The sequence below is a fragment of the Caenorhabditis remanei genome, chromosome III (assembly GCF_010183535.1).
Source record: "Caenorhabditis remanei strain PX506 chromosome III, whole genome shotgun sequence".
Lineage (NCBI taxonomy): Eukaryota > Metazoa > Nematoda > Chromadorea > Rhabditida > Rhabditidae > Caenorhabditis > Caenorhabditis remanei.
Window position 1 is genome coordinate 16,603,240 of NC_071330.1, and position 22,300 is coordinate 16,625,539.

The 22,300-nt window shown below is 36.2% G+C and overlaps 4 protein-coding genes across 4 annotated transcripts; 1 reads left to right on the forward strand and 3 right to left on the reverse strand.

Annotated features, from left to right (window-relative positions):
* Window positions 1-423: 423 nt before the first annotated feature.
* GCK72_011685 (uncharacterized protein) lies at window positions 424-685 on the reverse strand (the record flags this gene model as incomplete). The annotated part of the gene is made up of 2 exons (XM_003094532.2): window positions 424-494; window positions 544-685. 2 exons carry the CDS (start codon window positions 683-685, stop codon window positions 424-426), a joined length of 213 nt encoding a protein of 70 aa, XP_003094580.2.
* A 2,737-nt stretch (window positions 686-3,422) lies between these two features.
* On the reverse strand, window positions 3,423-5,248 carry GCK72_011686 (uncharacterized protein; the record flags this gene model as incomplete). Its single annotated transcript, XM_003094527.2, has 3 exons — window positions 3,423-4,038; window positions 4,993-5,072; window positions 5,117-5,248. The coding sequence occupies 3 exons, from the start codon at window positions 5,246-5,248 to the stop codon at window positions 3,423-3,425; spliced, it is 828 nt and encodes a 275-aa protein (XP_003094575.2).
* A 381-nt stretch (window positions 5,249-5,629) lies between these two features.
* Window positions 5,630-10,258, reverse strand: GCK72_011687 (uncharacterized protein; the record flags this gene model as incomplete). Its single annotated transcript, XM_053728620.1, has 7 exons — window positions 5,630-5,659; window positions 5,707-5,895; window positions 6,266-6,334; window positions 8,180-8,233; window positions 9,235-9,336; window positions 9,386-9,587; window positions 10,209-10,258. 7 exons carry the CDS (start codon window positions 10,256-10,258, stop codon window positions 5,630-5,632), a joined length of 696 nt encoding a protein of 231 aa, XP_053588197.1.
* Window positions 10,259-11,341: 1,083 nt separating this feature from the next.
* GCK72_011688 (uncharacterized protein) lies at window positions 11,342-15,187 on the forward strand (the record flags this gene model as incomplete). Its single annotated transcript, XM_053728621.1, has 15 exons — window positions 11,342-11,347; window positions 11,392-11,550; window positions 11,621-11,774; window positions 11,819-12,077; window positions 12,307-12,673; window positions 12,718-12,843; window positions 12,948-13,016; window positions 13,065-13,140; window positions 13,295-13,329; window positions 13,376-13,483; window positions 13,529-13,677; window positions 14,600-14,683; window positions 14,887-14,905; window positions 14,962-15,033; window positions 15,086-15,187. The coding sequence occupies 15 exons, from the start codon at window positions 11,342-11,344 to the stop codon at window positions 15,185-15,187; spliced, it is 1,785 nt and encodes a 594-aa protein (XP_053588198.1).
* Between the last annotated feature and the right edge of the window lie 7,113 nt (window positions 15,188-22,300).

Genomic DNA, 22,300 nt, shown 5'->3' on the forward strand with positions numbered 1-22,300 from the left:
CTATTAAGTGATTTTGGTGACATCACTAGTCAGTTGTAGGTACTCTGCTCACACTGTTCAATTATCATGATGATAACGTTTTAGCATCACATAACTTCATAGTGTTCTTATCATTAGAATAACCTCATGCCGTAAACAAAATTTCTTTCATTGAAAAATTGTAGGGCAAAGACACAGAGAGTCTAGAAATTTGTTTGAGACAAGAACATGAATATTCTGATTTCTCGAGAAGTTAGAAATGATCAGTTTCTCTCTAGTGCATAACCAATGAAAATGTGTATTATTAATCATGTTATAAATGTCAAACATGTTCAAAGACAAACAACGTAATGAATTTATTTCGGCCGACTCGATAAAAAAACAGAGATGAGAACATATAAGCAAGTTGTGTGCTTAGAAGCAAAATGAGAGAGGAGTCCACTCCTAAGGGCAGCACGCCGACTTGACTTGAACATCACTCAGGAGTTTCTTTTCGTGACACATGTTTTGTAGTGCTGAAACAACAACTTTGACAAAACCGGCTTTAAAAAATATATACCTTACCCTTAAAATTTCCACAAGGCGCTCCACAAATTGAGAGGACAGTGGGAATTAGACGTTTCTGCTCACAGAGCTCTTGAGTCGCATCAGTAGACATGGCGAAGATGATTGAAAGAAGGAAGAGAACCGAGAAAATATTGGACATGACGATTGAGGTAGATGAAGGAGAGAGGTCTGAAATTTTTATATATAAATCTCCGAGAACTAACTAGGGAAGGTCACAAATTCAGTTTGGAAACATGCGATGTGGTCTATATAATTGAAAAACTGAAATCACGCTGATTCCAAATATATATTCAGTTTTTGCCCTCGATGTCTAATGTTCAAGAAAAACAACGTCAAAGTGTGGAATAATTTAATAATTAATTTGTCATTTTTCAGAACTTTGACCTCGTTTTTCTCGAATACCAGGCTTCGAAGGTAAAACCTGAATGTATATTTGGAATCAGCGAGTTCTCATCTCTTCAATGATATAAATTACGTTCCATAACTCCAAATTGAAGAGCTTCCCTAGTAAGAATGACAAGAAAATTAGATTCAAATGCCAAGTTTCTTGTCTATTTTTGGAAAACTTTTGGAAACTCTTGGCTCCACCCCCATATCTTCTTCAAAATCTCGGAACATCCTAATTGGGTGTTGGCTCCGCCCCTTAGTTTTCAGACATGCCAAATTTTTTCTCTTGTCCTAAAAAATCGGTAACCCTGCCACGGTGGAGAACACTCACATTGGTCTTAGACCACTCGAGTTCTATTTGATGGTCGGGCAGAGTTCCCCCGTCTCTTTTTTCGAAATGATATTTTCCGTTCTTGATGAGAGAGAACTGCACAAATAAACCAACAAAAAGTGAACAATTGTTGCGAAGAGAGCGTTTTTTTGACACGAAAGGAGTTTGTGTCGAAGACTGATGGATTTTACCGGAATTAGTTAAATTTTGTCTATGATAGTTTTAATTATTTCCACCAAATAAGAATATATTATTTTAAAGACAATTGTATTGACAAATTTTGTCCACCTGGCACATTTTGTGATGAGAGACCGGGACCTTGTATTAAGCCACCATGCCGAACGATTTTGGCTTGTCTTCCAATAGAGGCAAACGGTACGAATTTGAAGGTTTCAAAAAATAAACGTATTTTTAATTTCAGGTTGCGCTCGAATGGAATGCAAGGCACCACAAGTCTGTGTAGAGCGAGTGCGCCCTTGTATTGGAAGATCTTGTAAAGAAATTGCTACCTGTGAAACTCCGAACAGTAAGTTATACAGTGCCGTGCAAAAGTATACGAACTTTGGCCGTTTTCAGTTGAAATTGTCCAACTTTGAGAGTGTGTCATGGTAGTTCTGATTGTCACACCTAATAGATTTTTAATGAATCATACAGATTAAAAATAGAGCTTCATTTTTGTAGTTGACAACTTTTTTGTACGGACACTCCCTAGAGAGTTATGGTCATTTTAAGACGACAGATCAAAAATCACACTATTTTGCACTGGACGATTTGAGGGAGAAGTTACTTTTTCGATATAAAGTTGTCAACTACAAAAATCAAGGTCTACCTTTGTTCTATACGGTTTATACATAATTTACTTTGTGGGACAATGGTCTGAATTTTTTCAAAACTCTTATAAAACTTACCAAACCATAATCAAAATAAAATAAAAACTAGAATTCCAACAAAATCAGAAGAAAGTTTTAGACCCCACGTCACATTAGAGTCATATAGAATAGGAATGAAGCGGAAAAATATGAAAAATATGATTATTTTCAGAAAGGGGTGTGACTGACATTTCAGAAAAAGCAGAGATTAGCTGTCGGCGTCTCTCATATGACGTTCGCCTCTGTTGTTATTCAGTTTCCACTCTGAAAATTGTTTTTCGAGAGAAACGGGGAACGGATATAAGATTAGTTTAATAAGGGTGTTTTTGGAATCTGACATTAGAATTCTTATAGCAGCTAGAGTATAGAGACGCAGGCATGAACATTTTGTTATTTATGCAGAGGTGCTTTGATGTGATAACTATGGTATACCGTTATTCCAATAGAACACAAAAAATAGTCTCATATCCGTTGCTCATAACAATTTTCAGAACGGATACTGAATAACAACAGAGAGGGGACATTAGAGACCCAGACAGCTAATCTCTGGCTTCTCTGAAATGTCAGTCACACCCCCTTCTGAAAATAATAATATTTTTCTTATTTTTCAGCTTCATTCCTATTCTATATGACTCTCTAATGTGAGGTTTTTTTGTTGGAATTCTAGTCCTCATAACTTCTAATTCAGTGCTCCCACCACAAAAACTACAGTAACCCGGGCTACGATAGTTTTCGTGGCGAGACCCAGAGTTGTCAGAATCATGACGTGTGGGTACTTTTCTGAAAGGCCTCAACTCACTGATTCCGAATCTATCATTATTTTCCCAAAAAAAGTCGTTAGATGAAATTTTTGATTTCCAACTTCTCCAGATGGCCTTTCCCTTTGCCCTCTCACTCCAAATATCGGACCCTATTGGATCCTAGGCCTCAACTATTTTTATACCGATTTCAGGAATATCTGGAACCAAAATTTGGTCATGGTCAGTGTAGTCTGTCACTGTAATCGATTGATCAGTGTGGTGGCCTAGCTGACGGATTCTAGGCCACCGACTTCTTTTTATACCCGATATTATATATATATAAAATCTGTTAAAGTCTGTATTTTTTTGTACTTTTCTTAAATTCTAATTTTCTTTTTTTCGGAAAATTTCATGCTAGTTTTCTTAATAGCCTGAATTTTCATCTACTGTTGCTCAGAGAAATTTAAAACCAATAAACATTTATTTTTCATGAAATATATATATATAAAATAGCTGCGAGTGTCAATGTAATATCACAATTATCCTTCCTTAATCAACCACCACCACAGTCTCCTCCGATTCCGCCTCTGCTCCGTCTGCGATATTCGTTGCCTTCTCCTCCGCAATTTTTGGCGCCTGCTCAGCAATTTTTGGTGTCTCTGTGCTCACCACTTCCTCTGTCACCCCTATCTCATCTTTGACAATCTTACTAATTCCCTCTCCAATCTCTGTCAACGCCCGCATCCATATCGGTTGAACCACTATCCCGAATCCATGAGTTGCCTGGGAAAAATTCTCCATTCCAAGATTCAATTCCTCATTTTTCGACGCCTTTGCACAAATTCCAGTGATTGGTGGTACCACTGCAGACAGTACGCCTCCGAGTGCTTCCATGCATTCCTTGAATCCGTCCGCATTAAAAAATTGTTCAATATCCACCGAGCCATCCTCCATCACCTCATTTGCGACTTCCCTTGCGATCTCTTTCACTGGATAATCGTCTTTCACTATTTTCTCCAAATCTTTGGCCATATGGACGGCTTCTGCTTCGGACAACGCAATGATCTTGTTGGGGAACACTTCTTGTCGGTGGTAAAGATTCACTGGGATCTCTTTCTCCTTCATCTGACGCCGCATCGTCTCCCCACCATTTTTTTGCTTTGTTCTGGAAATTATACATAAATAATGAAAACAATTCTGAAAATTCAGATTCTTCATCAAATTCCCGAAATTTTGAGCCCTATATTGCCCTACTTCAAATTTCGGAAAATCTGAAATATGAGTTTTTGGAAAAAAAATTGTCTGAAAATTCAGATTTCTCAAAAACCAATTTAGAGACCGATTATCAGAAAAAATGAAAATTCAGATTTTCCATTAAATACTCGAAGTTTTGAGCCCCATCTAGCCATATTTTAGAGCAAATTTTTCGGTGGCCTAGAAATCCTAAATTTTGGGTTTCTAGGCCATCACCCCCAAAAATGATTCAAAATAGGGCAATATGGAGCTCAAAATTTTGGAAATTGTGAGAAAAAGATGACTATAACACTGATTTTAGAAAAACCTGGAAATTTGAAAAAAATTGAAAAAAGGTTTTTCGTCTGAAAGTTTCATATTTCTCAAAAACCCAATTTAGAGGCCCATTTTCAGAAAATATTGTGAAAATTTAGATTTTCGATCAAATCCTTATTTTGGACCAATTTATTTCGGTGGCCTAGAAATCTGAAAATTTGTGTTTCTGAGCCACGAAAAGTTTTCCTCGTCCGATTCGCTTATTCGGTGCGGTCAGCCTTTATATACAGGGAAGAACTTTCCATGGCCTAGAAACACAAGAACGAAAAAGTCAGGCCAGCACTGTTCAATTTGGAATTTAGAGGGTATACGCATACTTGTTAAGGCCCGGATAATAGAAGCTAAAATTCAAAAATTTTCGCATTTTCTTCTCCATGAAGTCATTTTTTCGACTATAACTCAGAATTAGAAGAAATTCTGAAAAATCATCGAAAATTTTCACAATTTCGATGAAAATTGAAAAATTGGCTCATTGTGTCTTGACAAATATGGGCTTACAGGCTACCGGGTGAATTTTTTGAATCTATAATTAATATTTATTAATTACTACCTTCTCAGAGTGGTCGCCAAGCTGGAACTATTGAGCCTCTCCACTCCATTCGAACGTCGGTCGACTTCAGCTGTGGTTATCTAAAATAACAGAAATTAATTAAAAAATTAAATATAAAACTTACATGATAACAGTTTAAGGCCTCTCCCATACTATTTCTGGCGACAATCGTCTCGAAAATGTCATTCGATGGGTCCTCTGGTTGGAATCCTGTTGGAATTGCGTTTAGTACTGCTCGCTTGCTGTCGGATTCCATGATGACTGAAAAAATAAAAATAAATTATATTATTTAACCTAGAAAACTGCTATGGAACAATACTATGGCAATAAAAATGTATGAAGAGGAAAAAACAACAAATAATAAACGTGGCATGGGAAGAGTGACGCGATCGATGACAGTATACGTCTATTGTACATGCGCACGCGACGCGACCGCAACGCGTGAGGCGGCCAGCGTTCCTTTTGAGTGTAAACATATGTCACATCCAATTAGTAAAATAGGTCTACAATATATATTTTATTAAAATCAAAAATGTGAGCACAATTCCAGAAGGAGCGTTTTCATATGTTTTGTAGTAATAGATACAATATGAATATGAATCGAGGCATGCATTGCTCATATTTTCCTCTCAAGATTTTATATCGGATCCGATTCTGGGAGTTGCGTCTAAAAAAGTACGGTCATGATATACTTTTTCATTTTTTCGAACTTACGATGGCGGCTGGCGGCGGTACAGACCTAACTGTTGCAGGCGACGAATTCCTGGAGGAGCAGAAACATTGCGGTTTCGAAATTTTTTGGCTCGGCTCCGTAGACACCACCACGTTCTTTTGCGCAGTTTTTCCAGATTTTTCCTTTTTCGATCCCGATTTTAATCTTGCTACTTCCGATATTTGGACATCCTGTAAAAATATTCTTTTGAAAAAACATCTATTCCATGCAAGCGCGCTCTAATGATAACAATTGTTTTGTTTCCAATATTATCATAAGAACGCATCTTACTAGGGAAAATCATGGTCTCGGTCTGGAGTTATGGGTCGTGACCTATATCGTTGGAAAGCTTTGAAAATGCTGATTCCAAATATATATTCAGTTTTTGCCCTCGAAGCCTGGAATTTGTCATTTTTCCAAACTTTGATCTTTTTCTTGAATACCAGGCCTCGAGGGTAAAAACTGAATATATATTTGGAATCAGCATTTTTTCAGCATTCAAGTGATATAGGTCACGACCCATAACTCCAGGTCCATGACCTTCCCTAGTTAGTTACTCACCTCACAGTCTTCAACCCAATGGACGGATCTGGCACTCCCATGGTTGTTTACAGAAGCGATCGAGTTCTTCTGTAAAAAATACAGTTTATTTGACTAGTAGCACGCTTCTTACAGTCGCGCTCTACCGAAACCAAAGAAAATTGTGTGCGAAATTGAGAGACTTAGCCTAACCATACTAAAGAACTGAAACTCCCAAAAACACTTACATGTAAAGCCAGCTCTCCACGCAGCAACCCGTTTTTGAACAAAACCGACCTAAAAAGTCAGTTTAAAAATAACTAATTAACTAATTAACTCTTTAACTCACCCATATTAACCCGTAACTAATAACCAGTAATAAAATTTAGAATTCCATAAAAATCAAATCATAATATTAGTTTTTCGACTCTACTTCCCATTTGAGAGTCATATATGAATATTGATATCCAAAAATCCAAAAATCCTTGTTTCCAGTTTTGGGCGTGTCTAATCTTTGGAGCCGCCTAATTAGTACCTTCATCTCAAATTTCATATCACCAACTATACGAATTTTCGGTTTAAAAGTAGTTTGAAAACAAATTAGATGTTTGGGGATTAAAAGGAAAATGAAAAGGAAAACATTTAGACCAACTATACGAGTTTTCGGTTGAATTATATATTCAGAATTTTATTTTGAAAGATTTTTTTGAAAATTTCAGAATATAGGCATGATTATACTCATTTGAACCTGCTTGACCCCCTGATTCTAGAAATTTAAATTTCATGGGTCTCACGTTAATGGAACTAAGAACTGTTTGGCTCAATTGGCAAAGAATGGTCCCAACCGCAAAGAACGGTCCCAACCGCGAAGAATGGTCCCAACCGCAAAGAATGGTCCCTCAAAATTTTGGGTGACCCAAATTTCCGAATTACATGGTCCCAACCGCAAAGAATGGTCCCTCAAAATTGATACGAAAAAAGGGACGCTAAGTTAATTTGGGGGGGGGGGGGGGCACTCAAAAATTGTTTTTGGGGACTCTGAATCAGTGTGCTGAAAGATGAACAAAGTTTACAAAATCTGTGTGATTCTTGTGGATACCACTTTTCACCATTCTCTTAGGCTTAGGTTTCTTAGAAATTCGGAAAAAAACTTGACAAAAACTACAAAAATTGACAAATTAATAGTTTTTGTCCATTTTTTTTCCGAATTTCTAAGAAACCTAAGCCTAAGAGAATGGTTAAGTAACAAAAAAGTGCCTCTCCCACGCTTTCAGCCACACACCTTCAGCCAAAAAAATTTAAAATTTTGAGTTGGGACCATTCTTTGCGGTTGGGACCATGTAATTCGGAAATTTGGGTCACCCAATATTTTGGGACCATTCTTTGCGGTTGGGACCATTCTTTGCGGTAGGGACCATTCAATTCGGAAACTTGTCTCACCCAAAATTTTGGGACCATTCTTTGCGGTTGGGACCATTCTTTGCCAATAGAGCCAACAGTTTTTATTAATTTTTATTAAAATGAATGAATGACTTATTATTTGATAGAAATAGTGACAACATAACTATTTTTCTACGAGCTCCTCTTCTACATTGACTTCCAGACTTTTTCCGACAACCCGCATCGTTTCTGCCAGTAACATTCTGAAAAAAAAATTGTAGCAAGTGCGCTCTTTTGGAATCGTGTAGGAGTGCGCTCTATTGTTTTGTATTTCTGAGTCACCATATCTATATTGGCTTTGGGACGTTTTGAAAGCATCAAATTTTGAAAAAATATATATATGACATCTCTACCGTGAAATTAAGCAGAAAATGCCTTTTAAAAAAGTTTTTAAAATGCCAATAAATTTCAGCAATTTTGTGCTCAAATAGTCGATCTCAGACCGATTTCAGCCACTGTTCATAAAATTTCATCGATTTTGAGATCAAAGGGCCTACATAACACTTTCCAACTCACCAACTCATTTTTCGATCCCCATTTCGATGTTCCCACTTCCAATCTTTGGTCATCCTGTAAAAAGTGTTATTACTTCAATAAGTAATCTATGGTAGTGAAATGCAAGTGCGCTCTAATGATACCGTTTTTTGTCTCATATTTTATCACTAGAGCGCATTTTGAATTGAGTCAGTTCGCAGTTATGGGACGTGACTTATAGCATTGGAAATCTTACTAGAGAAGGTCATGGACTCGGTTTGGAGTTATGGGTCGTGACCTATATCATTGGAAAGCTGAGAAAAAGCTGATTCCAAATATATATTCAGTTTTTGCCGTCAAGGTCTGGTATTCAAGAAAAACAAGGTCAAAGTTCGGAAAAAAGTGACAAATTATTGCCTTTCTGGCACGCGAAATCTTTTTTGCAGTTTTCGCGTATTAAAAAGGCAATAATTTGTCATTTTTTCTAACTTTGACCTTGTTTTTCTTGAATACCAGACCTCGACGGCAAAAACTGAATATATATTTGGAATCAGCTTTTTCTCAGCTTTCCAATGATATAGGTCACGACCCATAACTCCAGACCGAGTCCATGACCTTCCCTAGTTAGAAAACGCTGACTTCAAATTAGAGTATGCGATTAATGACGTAAAATGATAATGAAATCGCAAAAACACAGTGTAAGGAAAAACAACTATCAAAACGGCGTCTGACGATTTTGCTTTTAACGATTTTCACTTTTTTGACATAAAAAAACTACCGCATTCTTCAAATTTCATAAAACGTGAGCTTTGATTTCAGAATAATGACTTACTTGTTGATTTTCATCGATATTTCATGATGAGGACCACAAAAGCAAGGAAAAGAAGTGTGTAGATTGTGTGACATCGTAAATATGTGTATTCTTTCCAGCCCTTCTCATGGCAAATGTTGTTCCTGTTCCAACGATTAAAACAACGGTAGAGCAAACGGAGACCAGTGAAGTATTGATAGTCTAAAATTAAACATTGACTCGTTGACTGGAACTGAGTGTGTCACAGCCTTTGAAAGTACTGACCTAGATTTCGAGGCAAGATTACCAGGTTTTTGATCATTATAAGAGTCACCGCGTTGAATACTGATGTGAGAACAGTTGCGATACACAATACAAAAAATACGATGGTGAATAAACTGGATATGTTCTAAAATGTCCCACACAGAACTATATTTAAATTAAATGAGACAACTCACGTAGTCAGATGTTAGTTGGTATCTATCTCTTGATTCGATATATTTGAAGTAAACTTCTTTGAAGAATGACAACGTTGCAATTGAGGGGACAAAGAAGACAAAAATCGAATAGAAGTGTGCAGATGGATGTGTATACGGTGTCCGACCAATTTGTACCGACCCGATAGGTGTCTTTGTTTGGGTATCCAACTGGTTATTCGACCTGCAATTTGGCTCAAATTATTTGACAATGTGACACGCGGTCGAGAAAATTATTCATAGCTTTTTTCGATCTCTTTCAGACTAATCTTTAAACCTGTCAACAGTAAAACACAGAAGGTTGAAGAGTTCAACCAGTTTGCTCTGTTTTGTGAAATAAGTAGTTAATTTTTCCTATTTCTCACCGATTTTTAGTCACTTTAAGAAGAAATATATAGTTTCAGGCCAATTTTCAGAGCTACCAACGGTTACAATACTGAAGATTGCCATTTCGGGCTTAAAATCTTTGAAATTTATAAGATCTTATCAAAAATATTGCTTTTTTTACGGGAATGCCATGGAGTCAGTGTGGAGATATGGGACTTGAGCTATATCATTGGAAAGCTTAGAAAATGCTGATTCCAAATACATAGAAAAACTTCAAAATATGCGAAGATGGCAAAACATTTTTGATTTTCGCCTGTTTTTTTTCCAGAACTTCAACCTCATTTTTCTCGAATACCGGACCTCGAGGGCAAAAACTGAATATATATTTGGAATCAGCGTTTTCTCAGCTTTCCAATTATATAGGTCACGTCAAATAACTTCAAACTGACTCCATGACCATCATTAGTTAGTTTCTCACCTCACACTTTTCAACCCAATTGACGAACTTGGCACTCGCACGGTTGCCATAGAGAATCTGTAAAATAAAAATAGTTTGTTTGGCTATGTACACTGGAAACAGTTAAAAATTTCCATCAAAAATAAAAACAAAACTCACCACTTTTCTTGGTGAGTTCGAATTCTGTTGACCCGTTTTTGAACATAACCGATCTAAAAAAATTCGTAATTTTCAGAATTTCAACTAAATGTTTCTCCTCTAACTCACCATATCTACCCGTAAATAATAACCGTTAATAATTTAGAATTCCATAAAAATCATAATATTAGTTTTTCGACTCTACTTCCCATTTGAGAATCATATATGAATATTGAAATCCAAAAATCCAAAAATCCTTGTTTCCATTTTGGGCGTGTCTAATCTTTGGAGCCGCCTAATTAGTACCTTCATCTCAAATTTCGTATCGCCCACTATACAAATTTTCGGTTTAAGAGTATTTTGAAAACAAATTAGGGCTATGGAACTGAAAAGAGAAATGTTAATCCCTACTATACGAATTCTCGGTTGAAAAGAAGGAAGCTAATTATGAATTCAGAAATTTATTTTGAAGGGATTTTAGGAATTCGTGAACTTTCCTGAAGGATAAATGCATTTCTTTTGAAACATGCACATGTCTCGGTTCAGTGAAACTGTCTGCAATAGTGAATTACATATTCGGAATCAGTGTGTTGAGAAATCTTCAATAGGATACAAGCCAATTTGGAAAGAACAATTTTCTAAGTTTTACATAATAGTTCTATTTAATTTCAAACAATAAGCAATGACAGATGATATCATTTGAGAAAATATATTGATATGATAAGAAAAAAGGAATTTCTCTGACGCCTCCATGTCTCTCGACGTCTTCTGTTTTCGTCATCTGTCAAGGAAGACACATGACTCATCACGCGTTGTCATCTATCCCACTTTTTAGATTCTCTCATTTCCTCAGGGGTCTTTTTCCTATAAATTCCTGCTTTTAAGTTGTATAGGTACTGTTTTATTTTTCGATCTGCCTACTTTCTAGAAAAATATTATATTATTATATTGGAACTGCTTATACTTATTTCTATTTGGTTTTTTTCAAGGTCTGCTGGTTTTGATATACATTGTCAATGCCGGTAAATTTTTAATTCGGGATCATTTCTAAAATCGATTATTTTAGGGACGATTGAATAAAATCTGGACTAGGGTTGGGAATCGTCAATTTCTTCCGAATAAAACCGGCTCAGATGTTTGCGATGGTTGGGAAATAGTGGACACCGAGGAGTTAGGAGAGAAGTTGAAGTCAGGAGATGTTTTGACTGAAGCAATTTTAACTGATGTGAGTGAAATAAATGTTTTTGTAATTTTTGCCTTAATTTTTATAAATCATCTCATCAATAACTTTTTAGGAAACACTACCGCCGGTGGCCAAGCATTCTGAAGTTTCAATTTCAAAATTTGATGAATGTGATGCTGATATTACTGTAGTTCTGCTTAGAAGACAAGACGCAGCTAAAAAAGTCCAACAATTAAAACGAGCTCTAGAAACAGCCCAATCTGTTGGTAAGAATCATTGTTAGCCGTTTTCTATGACCCAACAATTTCAGTGACCAAAATGAAAACTTGTTCTCAAAACATCCGGTTCTGGGAGTTAGAAGAACGGTTGAAAATTATTGTGAGTGAAGAATTCAATTGGGTGGACAACAAATGGAAGTTGATAGCTAAAGAGCTATATTTTGATTTACTAAATCTCGAGAAAGGCAACGAGAAATGTTTTGAGTTTCTGGATTTGGGAAATGTCGACTTGGAGGAAATTGTGGAACAAATTGATGTATCACTGCAATCACTTGGTTTACTGAATAGTCGGTAAGTTTAGAAAGTGGGGTTTTTTGGTTTTCTGGCTAGTTAAATAACTGTTTTTGAGTTTTTTTTGTGCAAAATAGGCAGTGAATAAGCCAGAAACAGGATTTCAGCTAAAAATCTCTTGAAAACTGTCGAAAACCGGTCAAAATTGACCAAATTTGATTTAAGCTCACTATTTTTCAAAGCCGATCTCTAAATAAACTAATTTTTGATGAGAAGTACTAATTTTCAGAATCTTGAACCTCCACGGCAACCAGTTCTTCACTTTTCAAAATGCGCTCACCAAATTTAGTGGGGGAATAGTGAAAGTCAATAAAACTAGATTTCGAAGTATGAAGGAGTCTCCTGGTTACCCGAATGCCTATTTTCTTACTCATGTTCTGAGAATTGAAGCAGATATTCTAGAATTTCAAAAAAGAACTGCTCTGAGTGTTTTGGAAAGTGTTATTTTGGATCAGAAGGAAATGCATAAACCAAATTTGAAATGTAAAAATAAATTGGCGATTAGTTTTCATGAGGAAAATATGAAGAGCTGTCTAATCGAAGCAAATGAGAACTGGTCAAACCTTGGAGAGTACTTAAATGATTATCCGTCTAGGGTGAGTTTCTCAAATGAAATTTTTATATAAAATTATTTTTATAGGAGTTCCAAGAAATCCTGATCCTGCTGGCATTTCTCACATGTTCCTTCAAGCTCAGTTTTAAGGAATTGTTGAGTTTTCCATCCAACTGTACAGGAGGGACTAAGGAACATTACTTCTCTCTCGAGGTATGTCTCATCAGAACTAATTGAAAAATCTGACTGACTTGCATTCAGCCAGCTTGAATTTTTCTATTTTTTATATCTTCCATTTTTCTACAAATTGATTCCAGGAGAAGTTCGAGAAACTAATCGACTTTCAACTCATGACCTGGATATTCCATTTTCTCTTGACTATAGAGGTGGGTTGAAACTCACTGGCGTTCAATAACGCTAATTTTTTTTTTCAGGAACATCAGACTTATTTTCCAAAGTCACTACGGAATTATTTTCAGGATAAAACCCTCTTTTATACTGAACAGTATCGTAGTTTTTCTATTTCCATTTTCCAATGATTGTGGTAGAAATTTATTTAAAAATATTCCGCATTTATTTCACTTATTTTCTTTTAACCTGGTAATCCTACCAGCTTTTACATACCTTTATTATTCGCTAAGTTGTTTTAATCATCAAATTTCAGTACTTTGCAAGATGAGTTATGTTAAAAAAACACTGGTAAGTGAGAAATATCAAATAACATTTGCAAATCTTTAATCTTCAGAATGAACTAGCTGAGGACATTGAAGCAGCAAAACTGATAGTCCTGGAGAAAGAAAAGGTGATGGAGAGGCTTGGAGAGTTCTTTAGGGATAGAATATTGAATGAACAGGTAAAATTCTTGGACGGACATATTCAAACAGTCAAACTTTTTCAGGAGATTGAAATGAAGACAATGTATGAAGAAGTGCGAAAAAAGTGGACCGTTTTTATTTCTAAGCAGAATTTGATTATGCTGGAAGTGGGAGTGTTACAGAGGTTCAGAGCTCCTGTGCCAGTCGGGTTTGAGGATAGAGTGAAGGAGCTGTGAGTTTTTTTTTTTTTAATGGGGTAATTAATCGGTAATTATCCTATGCTAGAACACAACAGAGATTTTCATTAAACAAAAGTGTTCTCTGCTGAGTTACTAGGCCATGGAGTCAGTTTGAAGATATGGGACGTGACCTATATCATTGAAAAGCTGAGAAATCGCTGATTTCAAATATATATCCAGTTTTGTCCTTGAGGTCTGGTATTTGTGGCAAACAAGGTCACAGTCTGGAAAAATAGAGAATCATTACCATATGTAAGGCCTAAGGCTCCAAGTACTTCAAAACGTAGTTTATATTTTAAAAACCAACCAAGACCTTCAAAGCTATATTAATACTTTCCGATTTGGTTGAGTTCTGAGAGAGTTAGAAGGATTTTGATAATAGACGCAAAAACTTTGACTTTTGAGGCTAAGGCTTCACCAAAAACATAAACTCTGGGTTTATCTGTCTGTCGGTGTCTCCAAATGTCTGACGTTTTCAGAAAGTTACAAAGATTTGAAAATTGCAAAAAAAAATTACAAACTATTTTTCGCATTTCAGAAAGGTAATAATCTGTCATTTTTATAAATTTTGACATTGTTTTTTTCTCAAATACCAGACCTCGAGGGCAAAAACTTAATATATTTAGAATCAGCTTCCCTAGTCACTAGTCAGTCTGATCCAATTTGTAGACAACAAATATTAAAATATATGCACCATTAAGCATTAAGTAGTAAGTTAGTGATTCTAATGTAATAATCTCTATTGTAATAATCTCTATTGTTTTTTTAAGCCACTCCGATGATTCTGGGTTTCCAAACCCGCATTGATAAATTGTGAGTTCATGTGTGATGTGCGTGCGTGTGTGTGCTTCTCCCTTTTTTTTCACCCTTATGTCCGCATGAAACCAATTATGAAAAACTGTCAAACCGCTTCAGATCCCTTCAATCCCAAGAAATTTGTGAGTCTCTGGGAAAACTGACAATTCAATTGGATCTGATCGAATTGAGCCACCGGGAACCGTTAGTGCAATTTTACGCGTCCATGATGGGTTATATCGGAAAATTACGGGAAACAATAGGAAATTTAATGGAATTGGTGGAAATAAACGATGTCAGCAATAACGGAACCCTCCGGGAAAAGATTTTCGAGTGGGCGACTACCTCTGGAGAGATGTACACTGAGTTTGCAAGACACCTGTTATATATATACCAACGGATCATAGGGAGGATAATGAATTGCAGGTGACTAAACGCGCTCCACCGGAAGGAATTCCGATTAATTTTGGGAAATCATTTAGAGAACGCTTCTAACACGAATCAAAACGATATGCACACCGTCTTGGCTTCTTGATTACGCTGAAGCGGTGGGGGTAATCAGCATTTATCGTTTTGCTCTCAATTTTATTTTTACCTATTTTTCAGCAGAACCGTGAGATGGAGCAGTATAGGAACCGGATAGAGGCGTATGAAACAGAACTGGAAGCTTTGACAACTACAATCTGGTCTTTCTTGGATTATGAGTAACAATTTTTTTAACTGATGATTTATGGTATTTATTTTCTATGTATAAATTTTTATTGTACTTATTTATTTTGTTGTATATAATTGTAAATATTGTATAAATAATGTATATAATTGTAACTTTTTTCAACGGGTTAATTAAGAAGAAAAAAGAATAAACTATAAATTCACAGCTTCCTGCTCGTTTAGTGTTCGTTGTTACAATTTGATGGTTGTCGCAAAATTTTCCTGTTGAAAACGCTTCAGGTCTTTGACTTATTTGAACATCCAGAAAACTCTTGTATTCTCCCCCATATTTACAGCCTTTCATGAGAGAAATTTATTTTTACGATACATGCTCTATTCGTCTGTACAAACTACAATTTTCAACATCATATTGGATTTTAGGCATTTTTTCTTGTTGGACATATCAATTGACTTGTTTTCTCACGTTTCGCACGTCAAACCTGGAGACTTTTGAAGAAAAATGCTCATCCGTGGGAAGTTAGACCACAAACATCTAAAAAAAAACAACATTTTCATACAATCCACTGCCCGTATGCCAAGAATTCTTCTAGTTAAGCTTCACCCTGACGACACCTAAACTGATTCAGACAGTCCACACGGTTCATTAGTATATGCACGTATCCCACTCTCAAAATATTTTTAACATCGCTGAAATTATGACGAACCATGTCTTCAGGGTATCTGTGACGCCAGTGAATGTCACAGACAAATCGGATTCTCGTGATTTCCAAGAGTTCAAAACATGTATAATTATGGAACAAGTGATCACGAAGAGAAATTTTCTGAGAACTGCAAATATCAACGTTAATTATAAATGGACATCTAATCTATGTTGCCAAACTTTAGCGAATCAACAGACATGACGTTGAAAGGAAAATGAGAAGACGTTGGAACCCTTAATAGAACGGCATGCTCGAATTTTTATATTCAGGTTTTTTTCCAGATGTGTAGTTTTTATCAATTCCGACCCAGAAAATGTTGTCCTGATTTGTCTGGTCTTTCTGGAAAAAAGAAAAAAAAATTTATTTACAGTTTGAATCGAATTTTTTGCTTCCAATAATTCTGTGTTCTACTCAGATATTTATTCTCAGATTATCCCCCATTCAAAAAACTGCGACTGAAAACCAATCAAGACGGAGAAAAGTTTGAGAATATCGGATTTTAGGATAAGAATATCTGCGGGATTGAGATATCATTATCCATCTGCATCCTAAGTGCCGGATTATGAAATGTTGGCTGAAACTGGATTATGACAACAATAAATACCATTAAATGGAAAGGAAACCATTAGTGAAAACCTTTTAGCACTAATTCCTGTCTGAAAAATGGAATTATTTCAGAAGATCGAGGATTGCATGAACAAAATCTAAAAAACAGGGCTATAATGGAGAAATTGTCTTAAAAACTCATTACGTCTGTCTGTGTGTCTGTCCGGATGTCCAGATTTACGTATTTTGTTTTGCGAGTTCTGCAGAAGTGAATTTTGGAATACATGAGTTGTAAATGGCAGTGATAAACGCTACGGAGTTTGAATTTTCCGGAAATTTACATTTTGTAGTTAACGACATTTTTGACGAGGTTCTCATTACTTGAAAATACAGTACCACAAAAACTAGGAGAATTCTGTAAAAAATGTATTTTTGCAATTCCCAGTATCTAAATACACGGCTATGGACACGTGAGAATTCATTAATCCCTTCAAAGCAGAAGAGGGAAGAAATCAGAAGTGCACATGACCAAACATTTGCACTTATAAAAGGGCAGGTGCTCCGAGGATTTGGCTCATTTTCACTAACAAGCAGCTTCCATTTTATATTTCCTTTTGGATTCTCTAATTTCCACATGCAGAAATTGGGTAACTGACATTGTACATCCACCTAATGGTATTTATTATTGGTTTGTCTCCAGTTTCAGCCAAGATTTAACAATCCGACACTTAGAATGCAGATATAGATCAAGTTTGAACACAATAATCCTATTTTCTTTTCCCAGGATCACAAACTTTTATTTCTCAAGTCCCGTACTTTCCCCTTTTGTAAATTTGATTTCTCAACGAACTCGTCATCCCATAAACTGATTCATACGGTCACACGGTTAATTGGAATGTGCACGTATCCAAATCTCAAAATACTTTTTAACATCTCTGAAATTATGACGAACGTCTCCAGGGTATCTGCAGTGACGCCAATGAATGTTACAGACAAATCGGATTCTTGTGACTTCCAAAAGTTCAATGAAATGTATTATTATGACATAGGTGATCACGAAGAAACCTTTTCTGAGAACTGCAAACATCAACGTTAATTATAGATGGACATTAAATCTATGTTGCCAAACTTTAACACTTTGAAGCTGCAGACATGGCTTTGGAAGGAAAAGGAGAAGGCGTTTGGAACCCTTAATAGAACGGCATGCTGGGTTTTTTATATTCAGGTTTTTCCAGATGTGCAGTGTCCATCAATCCCAACCCAGAAGATATGTTTCCTGATTTATTTGGTCCATCTGAATTTTGTCTCTCCGCGTTTTCGGTTCCGATAATTTTGTGTTCTACTTTGATACTTCTGTTGAGATCATCCCATTTTAAGTTCTGCGACGGAAAACCAATAAAGGGTGTAAAGCCTATGAATATCGGATTGTAGGATGAACATGTCCAGGATTGAAACATCATAATCCATCCGCATCCTAAGTTCCGGATTATTGACTGTTGGCTGAAACTGGATCCATTAGAAACCTTTTAACCTAATCCACTAATTCCTGTCTGAAAAATGGAATTATTTCAGAAGATCGAGGATTACAAGAACAAAATACAGAAAAAAAGTGCTCCAGTGAAGTATGTTATTTGCTTGTGTTAGGATTCTTCATATAACAATATGTAATAATTTATGATTTACAAAAATATCAACACGCGTTTCTCCCGACCACTACAAACTACAATCTGGTGCGAGACACTTGCACTTTAGACACAGTGAGCTTCTTATGGCACATGTAAAAGTGTAAATTTTCTTGTATTCCCCTGAGAAACAGATTGATTTTCTTTTTGAAGATATCGCAGAAGATCAATTTCAATGTTAACATGGACATGTAACATAGCACATTTAGAGCCTTTCATAGTTTTCGTACGTCACAAAATGTGAGAAACATACACATACCTGATCATTCGTGAGGACGTAGATATCGTGTGAGTTTTTGTGAGACTCGAAAAGTTTGAACTACAAAAACACCAAAATTAAGTCAGTATCCGATTATGGTCAACGAGGCATTCTGAACAAAATACGTACTTATTCCTCAGATAGAAGTTTCCAAATGCACATGATAAACATGTAAAGTTCTACCCGAGTCTCACTTTGTTTATTTTCTGTTGTTCCATAAATTGTCTTTTTTTATTCAATCGACACCCCGTTCATTACATTTTCATAAAATCCACTCCCCGTATCCCAAGAATTCTCCTAGTTAAGCTTCACCCTGACGACACCTAAACTGATTCAGACAGTCCACACGGTTCATTAGTATATGCACGTATCCCACTCTCAAAATATTTTTAACATCGCTGAAATTATGACGAACCATGTCTTCAGGGTATCTGTGACGCCAGTGAATGTCACAGACAAACCAGATTCTTGAGTGATCACGAAGAAATCTTTCTGAGAACTGCAAACATCAACGTTAATTATAGATGTACATCTAATCTATGTTGCCAAACTTTAACACAAGGAAGCTCCAGACAAGACGGTGAAAGGAAAATAAGAAGACGTTTGGAACACTTAATAAAACGACATGCTGGGTTTTAAGATTCAGGTTTTTCCAGGTGTGCAGTGTCCATCAATTCCGACCTAGAAGATGTTGTCCTGATTTGTCTGATTCATCTGGAATTGATCTGCAGCCTGAATTCAAATTTTTGATTCCTATCTTCTCGTGTCGTGCTTCGGTACTTATTCTCAGATTATCTCCCATTCCAAAAACTGCGTCTGAAACTAATCAATAAAGCCTAAGAAAATCAGATTGTAGGATATAAATGTCTGCAGGATTGGAACATCAGGTGCGCATAGACTGCTGAAATTACATTGGACTACGACTGTTCCCACTGACAAACCGGAAGTCAATCTGAAATTGTGTCTTGACATGTCTATTTTCAGAATCTAAAATAATAATTCATCCGGATCATTAGGGCCGGATAATTAAATGTTGACTGAAACTAAACTAGAACAGTCTCTCAATTTTTCTCAACAGATGTACAATGTCAGTTACCCGTTCCCTGGATGTGAAAACTAGAGAAACCAAAAAAAAGAAAAGAAAATGAAAGATTAGTGAAAATGCGCCAAATCCTCGGAGCACCTGCCCTTTTATAAGTGCAAATGTTTGGTCATGAGCACTTCTTATTCCTCCTTCTTTTGCTTTGAAGGGATTAGTGGAATCTCACGTGTCCATTGCAACGACTCAGTGTCTATTTATATATTTTGCAATGGGATCGATACTCGTTTTTTAAACATCATAAGTTTCCAATAGCGGAATTGTAAATATAAAGTTTTCAAATTTTCCTAGTTTTGTAGAAACGCATCACAAGTGTTGAGAACTTTATCAAACATGTCGTTAACTATAAAATGTTAATTCCCGGAAAATAAACCCCGTAACGTTAATCACTGCCATTTACAACTCATGTATTTCCAAATTCACTCCTGTAGAAACTAGAGCAACGCCAACTAAAAAACGCAAATCTGGACATTCGGACAGACACACAGGCAGACGCAATGAGGGTAGAAATATGTGGAAAAATGTAATTCGTCATTCCGTTGCATGCCAGTTTTTAGCATTATTCGTCACTTTTTCTAACTCTGTGTTATGCATTTTAAGACTATTCAACATTGATATCATCAGACGACACATCAAGAGTTGATTTCACTGAAACTGACAAATCTTGGGATCACATGTCTTTTTGGAACCCAGCACTGGACAAAATGAGATCAAACTGCAAACCACTGGTCAGGACTCAAAAGAAATTCTAAGAATTCGGTGAACCATAACAATCATAGTCTGTGGTTCAAAGAAACAACTAGACTCTCTTCTCCGACCTACATCAACACACGTTTCTCCGGATTATCTCAGAATTCTGAAAATAAATTAGATTCGACTAGGTTCTTAGACGGTTTCTCCATCACATACGTGCTTTCTTTGGTTTATTTCCTAGAGTGAATGTTTCCATAGTTTTTCCGGGATCATAAACTTCCATTTCTTAAGTCCCATACTTATCCCATTTTGTAAGTTTAATTTTCCAGCAATCTTAACATCCCATTAACTAATTCAGACAGTACACACGGTTCATTAGTTTATGCACGTATCCCACTCTCAAAATACTTTTTAACATTGCTGAAATTATGACGAACCATGTCTCCAGGGTATCGTGACGCCAATGAATGTCACAGACAAACCGGATTCTCGTGAGCTCCAAATGTTCAATGAAATTTATAATCACGGAGCAAGTGATCACGAAGAAACCTTTTCTGAGAACTGCAAACATCAAAGTTAATTATAGATGTACATCTAATCTATGTTGCCAAACTTTAACACAAGGAAGATACAGACATGACGTTGAAAAGAAAATGAGAAGACTTGGAACGTTTGCAACCCTTAATAGAACGGCATGCTGGGTTTTTTATATTCAGCTTTTTTCCAGGTGTGCAGTGTCCATCAATTCCGACCCAGAAGATGTTGTCCTGATTTGTCTGGTCCTTCTGGAATTCATTTGCAGCCTGAATTTAAATTTTTGCTTCCAATAATTCTGTTTTCTACTTAGATACTTATTCTCAGATTATCTCTCGTTCCGAAAACTGCGTCTGAAACTAATCAAGATGGCGTAAAGCTTAAAAATATCGGATTGTAGGATGAAAATGTCTGCGGGATTGGAACATCAGGTGCGCAAAGACTGCAGAAATTATACATATTGGACTATAACTGTAGACAGACCGGAAGTCGATCTGAAATTGTAACTTGCAATATCCATTATCAGAATTTAAAATAATAATCCCTCTGCATTCTAAGTGCCGGATTATGAAATGTTGGCTGAAACTGGATTATGACAACAATAAATACTAACAAATGGAATCCATTTGTGGAAACCTTTTAGCACTGATTCCTGTCTGAAAAATGGGATTATTTCAGAAGATTTGGAAATTAAGGATATATGGACAACCAAGAGATGTGTCAGAAAATGTTTGAAGATGATCTTGCTGAACCTTTTTCTAATTCATGAGCCAAGAGGCCGCAAGAAGATACGATGTTACTGTAACCAACCCACTTTTTTGGATGTCTCTGTCTTAAGTTCTTCTACTCTGGATATTCGAGACATGGACTTATAGGGAAACTTCTGGAAACTTGTCTGTGACACATAAATCTTTAGAAAAAACTCTAAAAGTACAAGTTCAGGAAAACTGATCACCACAAACTACAGCTTCCCACCGATCAAACAAAAAAGTGCACTTCTGGGGTATAAAAGGAAGAGATGAAGCAATTTCAGCCGGATATCATTTCATTTTTGCGATTTTTTCTTTTCAACGAACGAATAACTGTCTGAAATAGTAAAAATCTTCTACACATGATGTATATCAAATCTCCCTTCTTTATCTAAATATCTGTTCATTTTTTTCAAGTTCCCAAAAGCACCTCAACTTCGTCTCATGGGAAAGTCGAGCTCAATTTTTTGATCTAACGGATTCAAAGACGTAAAAATTTGGGACTCTGTCTGCAAAATCTAAAAGTGGACAAGAATTCGGCACATTGCTCGTATAACATGCGTAATTATTGAAATTTAAATGTTGGGATTTGGTCAGAGTACACTTTTCCATTTTAAATAGATTTTGCAAATACAACTGACCACCAAAACACTTGACGAACAAGCCTGTCTTTCTATCTGTGTGTCCAGGTGTCTGGATGTTCGCAAATGTAAAGTCTTGGAAAACGTATATGGGACTAAATGTCCCAAAACTAATTATCCGATATCCAAACAAGCAGACACACAGATAGACACTCAAACAACATCTGTCGGTTAATACGGATGTCTCTGGACACACAGGCACACAGACAAATGGTTTCTTGTTGTGTTTAAAGACTCTGAAATTA